The following is a 10,376-nucleotide window of genomic DNA, read 5'->3' on the forward strand; positions in this document are numbered from 1 at the left end:
AAAGTAGCGTGCATGATTGGTTTGAGTGGGACACGGTCGAAGCTATGAAACAGAACTGTGCCTGTTTTTCATGCTTATGATGATGTGCCACCATCTGTGAAACATTGCTGGTAACCCCCAGAGAATTAGCCAGAACTGCCTATAGTTCAGGGGGGTAAAAGAGCCCACCCACAACGCAGGAGACATAAGAGACAGAGGTTCGATCCCTGGGTGGGGAAGATCCCCTGGGGGAGGAAATGGCAACCCACTTCAGTATTCTTGCCTGAAAAATCCCATGGACAGAGAAGCCTGGCGGGCTACAGTCCAAAGGGCTGCAGAGTCGGACACGGCTGAGGGATTCAGCAACAGCAGCTCATATTAAAGGAATTGACTGACCAAAACTCAGTCTGCCTGTGTGGCTCCAGTGAATTGCCAAGATTACAGTATAAGATCAAAGAGGAAATGGTGGGATCCAGGATTACGCAAGAGACCAAGAATTCATGAGTCAAGAGTGTGTTGAAAGATGATTGATTGTGAGGACACAGAAGCATCTAGAATTTATAAAGAGAAAGAAAATGTAGTCTTAGTACTGTAACAGAAGTTTGTTAATTTGCCTGCAAAATAGGAAAACAGAAACTGAAGAAAAGCTCCCTTCAAGGTATAATAGAACAGAGCCAGCTGGAAGGGGATGAACTGCCCCCCCTCCCAACCCCACCCAGCATCTCTGCTGTGCTTGGTCTGCTGGGGGTGGGGCGGTGGCTTGGAAACACATGGAGGGGTTAAGGTGACCAGCACCGGGGGCTTCTCTAGGACTGAGGGGTCTCTTGGAACTCAAGGCTTCCTGTGCTTAAACCAGGGCAGTCCTGGGCAAACCAGGTTGCTTGGTCACTCTTAAGTTCAGGCCAGAAAGACTTCGTAGAACTGTCATTTGGCAGTAGAATAGAAAACTTATCTTTGTTTAATCTGACAGATGTAATTAAAATCTCTTGGTCATGATTTCCCACCCTGAGCACTCACATGCTTAACCCTTTAATTTCTGGAGGGATTTAAGAATGCCTTCTGGCATCCAGCGACTTCTAATGGGACCGGTCTACCAGCCTCATGACCTGGAGGCATGTGTGTAAGATTATAAAGAGTATTCGTGACAAAGGAACATCATTATGACTCCAGACAGGCTGCAGTGGGCTTTTGAGGCCAAAGGACCATCTGTGCAGAGACAGGACCAAGTCCTGGCGGTCTGTTGAGCACTCTGTGGGCATGTCTTCTGTGCAGGGGGCTGCGGTGCTGAGGCCTCCCACCCTGCATCCACCATTCTGGGCAGTCTGTGCTGCCCAGCATCCCCTGAGTCTTCCTCTGAGCCATCACCTCTGCCTGGAGTTTGCGTTGTCTAAAACACTCGTGCATGTGCACCTGGTCTCAGTTTAGCCTCACGTCTGGTGGTTTCCCAGTGGTCACCTACACTCATCCCTGGATTTTGGGAATCCCAGTCACTGAGACCAGTTAGGGCAGGACTTAACGTTTTGCTTGGGCTTCCCTGGTAGCTCAGATGGTTAAAGCATCTGCCTGCAGTGTGGGAGACCCGGGTCCGATCCCTGGGTTGGGAAGATCCCCTGGAGAAGGAAAGAGCAACCCACTCCAGTACTGTTGCCTGGAAAATTCCATGGACAGAGGAGCCTGGGCTACAGTCCATGGGGTCGCAAAGAGTCGGACATGACTGAGTGACTTCACTTGACTTCCATTTTGCTCACCTTTAAACAAACCCCAGTCTTACCCACTGCTGGGTATGGAGTAAAGATATACTAATCATTGAATGATTAAGGGGAATTCTTCCTTTTTATTATTATCACTTTTCCTAAACAACGTCTAGTTCCAAGGTGTGAATCTAATCCATAGCATATTATGTTAGTTGCTGCTGCTAAGTCACTTCAGTCGTGTCCGACTCTGTGCGACCCCATAGACGGCAGCCCACCAGGCTCCGCCATCCCTGGGATTCTCCAGGCAAGAACACTGGAGTGGGTTGCCATTTCCTTCTCCAATGAGTGAAAGTGAAGTCGCTTAGTCGTGTCTGACTCTTAGCAACCCCATGGACTGCAGCCTACCAGGCTCCTCCTTCCATGGGATTTTCCAGGCAAGAGTACTGGAGTGGGGTGCCATTGCCTTCTCCTATAGGGTTTATTCTGTAACTGAGCAAGAAGCAAAGATATAATGATGGAGAGTGATGGCTTTATAGAGCTCCAGGAAGTCAGCCCTTGGAGGAATCATCCAGTTTGACCATCTTGTCAAATCTTCTCATTTTTTACAGGTAAGGAAAGAAATTCGGGACAGATTAAGTGACTGAGGTCACACAGCCAGGTATGGCAAACCTAGAACGAGAACTTGGTTTTTGAGTTTATAATTTAGTAGGAAACCCTCCCAATATCCTCCTTCAGCTGCACTGCTCTATTTAGTTTTTCTTTCTAAGCAATAATTTTAACTCTCTCTGATCTTCCAGTTTCTGTCTTTAGACCCCAAGGTTCTCTCAGGCTTAGCTATAAAAGATAACAGCAGTTGTAAAAATAGTAGCAGGGCCCTCTCAGCAGTTTACCAAAAACCAGGGAACCCACTCTGGAAAGAATATAATCACCCTCGTGAAAGAACCCCCCACACACCCACACCTGTGGGCAGCAGATCCCAACTCTCCGACGCGCCCAACAGCAATACACAACCAAAGACAGCACACACACACACTTTTGCCACTTTTGTATTTTTATTGTGGAACTGATTTTCTTTTTTCTTTTACATCAAATATCCTCAATGGAAGAGGGGATATTGCACACAAATATCATAAAAGCACTACATATTACTTTCACTGGAAACTAATTTTCTACATTAGATATGACTGGATAGGATAGAAGTGATGCAGGATTATAAGACGTAATACCATACACAGCTGTGGACCGACACAAACGCCATTCAGGACGAGAGAGGAGTGGGAGGTGCTTCTCAGCAGGGCCCAGGTCCCCGCCCTCCCGGGGAAGGACAGGGCCACCCGCGGGGCAGCCTGGTCTCAGGCCCCATCTCAATGGCTCCTTTTTTGGGGGGAGCGCCAAATGAGTACAGAGAAGCTGTTTATTTTTTCCCTTCCTTTTCAGTTTTTGATGCTGCCTTTTAAAATGAATAAAGTCACAGATTTTTTTTTTCATAGTAAATAGTTTTAATACCAGGTGAATAACCTAATCGCCTTCAAAGAAGTGCTCATCCCTAGGCTGCTTTTGGTGTTCAGTTGGTTAAATGATAAAAAGCTTTACAGTTCCTTTCAAATGGAAACAGGATTGTTTCTTCTAAATCTGAAGTGCAAAAAAAAAAAGTTATTAATCTAACTTACCATATCATTACTGAGCAAGAACCTCCTGTGACAGGTGACTAAAGAGACAAGAAAAGCAATTTCAGAATTGCAGGACAGCTCCTGAGAGCTGAAATTTGGTAACAGGGAAAATGGGAAGTGGTAAAATTTCCATTAGCAAATGATTAAACCTTATTAAATGAGTATTGGAAAGCTCCTAAACTGTAAGCTATTGGAGACACTTAAAACATTCATATACACAGGGGAAACCATTCACTATGATATGTAAGGTTAAGAAAAAAAATTTTTTTTTGAACTCCATGGGAAATGGCAGTTAAGGGTTGAGGGAGGGGCGACGGGGAAGGTCAGTCATTGTATCCAGTCCCACCACAAGACTGAGAAAAGCATGCACAAGGATTGGGTTTTGAGAAAGGGGATAGAATTAGTTAAAATTGAAAATGGAGGATCATCTCTAACATTTAGTCTCTGTAGAATTTTAAGAATACTACCAAAAAGGTCATGATCATGAGTGCTATATCTCGATGGAATCCCATCATTTAAACAGAATGTAAATTCCTTCCACTCAAATATTCAATCTATACAATTGGATTACATAATCAGTATGAATAAAGCTCCTAGAAGTCTGTGTCAATCTTTAGCTCTCACCATGAATGTACATGGTACATTGTGATGGCTGTTTCTAAACTAATTGTGTATTTATGGAACTAGCAAAATTAGGTTAGTCACACAGGTAGGAAAGGTGTCTGGAAGGACAGGAGCAACCTATAATGTAAATATTGGTTTTCCTGTGATATTTGGGCTCTGTGGTCATCACTGAGAATAATGGATGGAGAAAGGTACTTAACTATTTAAAGAGCCAGCTGATCAGTGACAGCTTTTGTGTATTTTTTCCACTAAATTCCAAAGCAAAAAAAGAAAAAGAAAAAAAAGAGTGGGATAGAATGGTTATATTTGAAGACTGGCTATAATTCTCCTAAAATGTTTGGTTTTTTTCTTAAAGCAAAATTATGTACATGGTAAATTAATGGGGGAAATTGGAAAACAATTCCATCTTCTATCAAAGAAAAATCAACCAGAGGTCTGGATTTGGCAAGAAGGCTGGAAGTCTATTTCTCTTCCAATGCATTTTGTGAACCAACTTAACAACTAGTTATTAAGAATTATCTTGAGTATCTTAGGTTGGCTCTTAAAATACCTTTGAAGTAGATGAGTTTATACTCACTGAAATCCATTTTTGTCAATGAGTTTTCTATCATGTGTTCACTTTTTGTACCCTTAATCAATGCATGTTCTTAAGGACTTCCAAAAAATAGGGTAATAAATAAAAGCTGCATTTCTAGAGAAGCCTAAAAAAAATAGATTAATTTTTTTAAAAAATTAAACATTTGAAAAATGTAATTCACAGCATTAAGTAGACTGCATTAGGTCCTCAGTGAAGGGACCCAGAAGAAGCATTGTTTAAACCCTCATAGTAGTTAGCAGTGCAAAACACACACTTATCAGACAAAAATAAACTAAATGTTAATTCTGAAATAAATAACTACATAGAAAATAAAACGAGGTGATTGTTGACTACTCCGTAGGTCTTAGAGTCTGCAGGAGACGCAACACAACAGAGCCCAGAACAGCTGTCACCGAAAAGTTTGCCACATCTGAACACTGGGTGCGTTGATCTGCAACTTGAAACTTGACGTCAGTTTTAATCATGATCTGGCTTCCCAGGTTCATAGTTCAGTGATAACAATGATGAACATGATCTCTGAACTCTACATAATAAACCATAGGAGCTGGAAATTCATTTGCTTTCAATGTATTTTTTTTCCCAGAAAAGAAAATCCCAAAGCAAATTTTTGCTAGGGTCCTTTGAACTTGTCTTGGTTCTTTTACCTCATGGTTGAAGATCTTGAAAGAAGTATGCAGGATACCACTGGGTGATGTACTTGTAAAGGCCTAGAAAAGTTTAGCCATTCTCCCCCACTCTCAAATAGCACATACTCAGATTTTTGTTATGGGACTCAAGGGGTGGGAGGTATCACTATTCCTGGTAGGATGGACTTTTAATAAATATTATTACTGCAATATCAGACTTCAGTTTTCACCAGAACTTCAAAAGACACTACTCATTATTTTGTCTTACAAAACACTTTAAAAAAAAAAAAAAAAAAAAGGACTGTCCCTTGAAAATTTTCTGTGCATTTTCCTGTAAATGAAAACATGTTAAAAAGTTCATCTATGAAAAGTTCCCACATATCTAAAAAAAAATTCTTCTGTACACTTGTTCCCATAATTATGCTGAAATTAATGGAAAATTAAAAAAAAAAAAAAAAAGCCACTGTAAGACAAAGGAAGCTAAATACTGTTCACTTGCTGAGAACCTCTTCCACCATTAAGATTCACTGTTTTCCCAGTTCTGATCATAGAAGCCGTTTCAGTCTTGAATTTGCAGTAGTAAAGAAGCTAAGACAGGCTCAACTTGTTTGGTTGAGGGGCCTGAGGTGGTATTAACACACAATGCTCAGACTGTTGCACCAATCAGGTAAGCTCCAAGTACCCCTCCCACATGCACACACATGCTCCTGTAACTGGAGTATCTATAATCCTACACGGATGTTTTATAAACTTGCTGTCTCACATTAAAAAATAAGTGCATCAAGTATCTTTGTACATTCAAGTCACTTCCTAAGGCAAATTGTCTACCGTATGTACTCCCAACTGCTTTGGTATTTGCTTGGTAATTGGGGTGGACTTGGGTGTCTCCGCATGCAGGTTAATTGACTCAGAGTGGACTAGCTGTGTGCACAGATGCTGGGAACATGCCTTAGATCAATCTACTTGTGTGTTTGAAGAGTCTGAGAGTTCTGAATGGGGTTCAAACCACTTGCATGTCCAGTCTACACTCACTACACTACATCAGTGTGCAGCCTTCAAACTGAAGGAGCTTAATTAAGGCGTGAAAAATCTCACATGCCCTCATAACAAGTTTTGTTCTTTTCTGTTTTCTTCCAGCCAACTTGTTTTAGGAAATTAAGACCCTTTTGATGACTCAGACTGACACAAGTTGCAAACTTTGCAGACAACAGAATAGACAGAAAATGCAGACGTGACTGTTGGTTATTTTCTCCTCCCTGCCCCACCCTGCTCTCTTTCTCTCTGGTATCTCACCAGCACTCTCTACCATTATATCTCCTTCTCTTGCATTCTTTTTTCCTTCTCATTCTCTCTCTCTCTCTCTCTGTCCTGTGTTCCCTCTCTTTTGTGCACGCGCACTCTCTCTCTCCCTCTCTCTCTCTCTCTCTAAGACAAATGCCTCTACCTTAGCAGAAGTCAGTTGGGTTTGCTAGTGCATGGTTTCCAAATGTTCAGCAGAGATGAACTGGGGTAGGTAATTTTGCAGTAACTTGAACCCTAGTGTGGGAAGACTGCTACTTCCCTTAGCAATCAGCAAAAACTGAGAAATATTAGTGACTTGTATCACCATGACACAGTATAGTGTTTGGCAGGTAATAGTTCAGCGACTTATTTAGATGAATTGACTTTTTTTTTTTTTTTTTTAGAAAAGGTGGTTTCAAATCGAAGAATTTCTGGAAACAAAGTTCAAATCCTGTGGTGCGGCTGACCTTGGTTGTTACAGTTCGATCTTGCATGCAGGGAAGGATTCATCTTGCATAACCACTGTGCTGCTGCTTGCTAAAACCATGATGTTGAGGTCCTGCTGTTTCTCATGGGTCTCCTGGTACCATTCCCTCATCACTTCTGAGTCATGAGTCGGGATCAGGGTCACCTGCAAGAAGGGAGAAAACAGCTGCTGAAGAGCAGAACCAGAAATGGGGTGGGGAAAAATAGAACAGCAGTAATGTGTTAATTAGACCATTAGAAAAAGAAAGGGCAAGAGAAAAATATTCTATTGTCTTTAGAAAACCCAAAGGACTTTTCAACTTACATTTTCTAGGAACCAGAATAAAGCTGCTAAAAAATTAGTTTTCCTGGGGCAATTGAAGACTAGAACCAAAAGCAAGTCATGACTAGCCAGTTAGTTCATCTATATCAGTTTTCAGTTCTTTAGCGTTATGAGAAGTTCTTCAGTTAAGGTGGAATTTCTTGTATTTTCTTTAACACAACTGATAGGATTTACATTAAAGATATTGCATATTTAAAAACAAAGGGGCTTTAGTTATTAATGCAGCCGAAAACCTTCTAATTGTGTGTTAACTAACATTTAATCAGGAGAGCATAGATTTATGCCTTTAGTTTGTGTGTGTGGCTGGGGACAGGAGTGGGGCGGGTAAGTGATTACTAGCTTAAATTCTACCTAGTATTCAGTAAGAGGCCACTGAGTGCTTCTCATTAGATTTCATATGATGAAATAACCAGGATTTCTATTTAATGTTACGCAAATACAGTTCACTAGATGACTATACAAAACCATAAGTAAAACTTAGATAAAATCCATAGCTGAAATACTATTAAGAGTGGTTTGTGGCTCATTAGGATGTTTGGGAGTTGGGAGTGTCCTGCTGAGGACCATTTTCAGCAGTGCTCCTCCTGCAGAATCTCATGTGGACAGCTGATTTTCTAAATGGCCATATCCCTAGCTTTCGTCTACTTGGGAAAGACAAAGAAGTAAAGACTAATCTTTATCCATCTCACATGGAAATATGACACTTGGTTACACTGGTTAATATTCTTGGTAAATGAAGGGTGCGTAATCTTGGGCTCACTCTGCAGATTATGCTTCAGGGTGGTAAAGTGGCCTTCCTCCAAGTCCATGGTGGCTGGTGGTGAGAATACTTTTAGATCAGCTTCTGTGTGTGAAATCCACTTTGTTCAAGTGCGGCAGGCCCCCTGGGCACCTCATGGGGATCCACGGTGGTGCCTCATTAAACATGATCCCTTCCCGCTGCCTCTGGACACAGCTCCACGTGTTGTGCAGACACCGCCCTGGAACTCTTACCTGCATGTTGCTGCCCCATTGGGCTTTCCCTTCCAGCAAGGCATCCAGGACAGCCCGGCTGGGCTCCTCAGCAGCAGGGTCGTTCCCACTCACCACGTAGTAGGACGACCTCACTCTCTTGAAAAATTCCACGTCGACATTCTTACTATTGCTATGGTTGGGAATATAGCACAGGTCCAGGTACACAGGGGGGCCTGGGGGCACAGCTGAGGGCTTGGATGTCTTGGTGGTTCCTGGCCCTTCAGTAAACAAATAAAAACAAAGAGAAGGCCAGGGTCACAAAAATGTGGAGAGACTCATCTGTCCAGCACACCTTCCCTACTTATTCCCAAGAAGGTGCTCTAGGACATGGGAGGGGGGTGTGGGCATTCCCCTCTTTCATAGAGGGCATTTAACACTGGCAGTTTGGGACAGTATCACCTGGTTGTTTACCATCTCAGGAGAAATGAAGAGTGGGGCATTTCCCTTTGTGGACAATGCATTAGCAACTAAGAAGAGTTGCCAAGGCTTTCCCCGAAGATAGAACTAGACAGTAACACTCCTAGAAGAGCTACTAGTGTGTCTTAATTTGAAATGTGATCTAAGAAATAGATTTTAAAGGATGAAGGAAAGCATCTGCATTTGGTAGAGCATAGTTAAGCCATCTTAGTAATTCATGTTAGGATTTCATTTAAAAGCAATTTGGCCCACAGCTGAATATTATCCCCTCACATTTGATCTAGCCAGTGGTCAGATCTTAATATTATATGACCTCCAAGACCCTCAGCAACTCATTCTCATGCATAAACTGATGAAACACTGTATTCTCTCCTTAGGACAGTACTCTAAAATCGTAGACCTCTCTCCTTAGACAAAGTTTGGATACCAAACTTTAGCAACAGGAAGGTTCTGCAAGAGCCTGCTTTCCCTAGCCAATCAGAACATACCAGACTGAGGTAAGGGGTATGTCGCAGCCAAAATTCCCCCCAAGTCAGAAAGCCCGGGCAAAGTGAAGGTTCAGATTAATCTCAAAGTTTCTGTGTACCTTGTTTCTAGAATTGGCTTTCTGATTTGTTCTAATTAGAAGGATGAAACAGTAACAGAACTAGCACTGTAAGGCAGTGGTTCTTCCTCCTGGCCACATAATTAGAATCACTTAGCATGCTTAATACAGATTCCCTGGCTTCACTGGGCTGGGGTAGGGCTTCACTGGCCTGGGTATCATCATTTTTTTAAAAGCATCCCAGCCAATGCTAAAATATGTATCTGGTTTGAGACCACTGCTGTGAAACCACTTAACATACTAGTGAGATCCTGTATATTTAATCCTCTTTCCTTTCTCCATGGGATGTATAGAGACTGTCATCCCACAGTTAAAACCAGCCATGAACTGGTTTATTTTTATTTTGGAGGGCAGGGGGTAGTGAGAATCAGCCAAACTGGTATTTGGATAAACTGAATCATTTCATGATATAGATTAACCAGCCATTATAATGAACCTAAGCTAAAAGCCCTAAACATATTCATGTGTAAATCTCCCAAAGAATTCTGACTTGTAGCAGAGGTTTGTGAGTTACAGTTCATCTAATATTTTTAAATGCCTACAGTTTCCACTTGCACCTTGAACCACTCCCATTGACACCAAGTGAATATTGCTCATAGAAGCCCAAACTGAGAGAACCACTAGAAGTTGACCCAGGTTTGTTTTAAAATTAATTAATAGTGCAGTTTTGTCTTTTAAAAAAATCTGTTGGGAAAGCATCTTCAATGTAAATTCAAATTAACTCACTTTACCTCAAAATTAAATGACAAAAAAAAAAGTGATAAAAAAATCAATTGTGTGGGCTATAGTGTAAGTTCATGAGTTTGGTAGCAAATTTCAGTTGTGTTTACATATGTTTGAATGGATTTCATGTTTTCTCCTAAGTGCAGGTCATTGTCAAGTCCTTTAGATCAAGATTTATTATCTGGTGATTCTATACTAATTCTAAGCATGAACAAATTCAGTTTGTTTTCTATGTGCAAATAAAAAGGAAATCTGATATGAGTCTTGAAATTGATGCTTCACGTTGCTTAAAAGTAAAAACTTGTACCTGTAACTAGTACTTCCTAAAGTATACTGAA

At 41.5% G+C, this 10,376-nt stretch overlaps 1 protein-coding gene across 2 annotated transcripts in view; it reads right to left on the reverse strand.

Moving 5' to 3' along the window:
* Positions 1–2,706: 2,706 nt before the first annotated feature.
* The window catches only part of MAP1B (microtubule associated protein 1B), a 93,362-nt gene continuing 85,692 nt past the window's right edge, over positions 2,707–10,376 (reverse strand). For both annotated transcript variants that reach the window (XM_043887932.1, XM_043887933.1), the window contains 2 exons: positions 8,274–8,512; positions 2,707–7,103 (listed from right to left, as the gene is read on the reverse strand). In XM_043887932.1, the coding sequence (XP_043743867.1) occupies positions 6,948–7,103; positions 8,274–8,512 (395 nt within the window). In that variant the 3' untranslated portion in view covers positions 2,707–6,947. The remainder of the gene's footprint in view (positions 7,104–8,273; positions 8,513–10,376) is intronic.

The sequence above is a fragment of the Cervus elaphus genome, chromosome 25 (assembly GCF_910594005.1).
Source record: "Cervus elaphus chromosome 25, mCerEla1.1, whole genome shotgun sequence".
NCBI classification, from domain to species: Eukaryota; Metazoa; Chordata; class Mammalia; order Artiodactyla; family Cervidae; genus Cervus; species Cervus elaphus.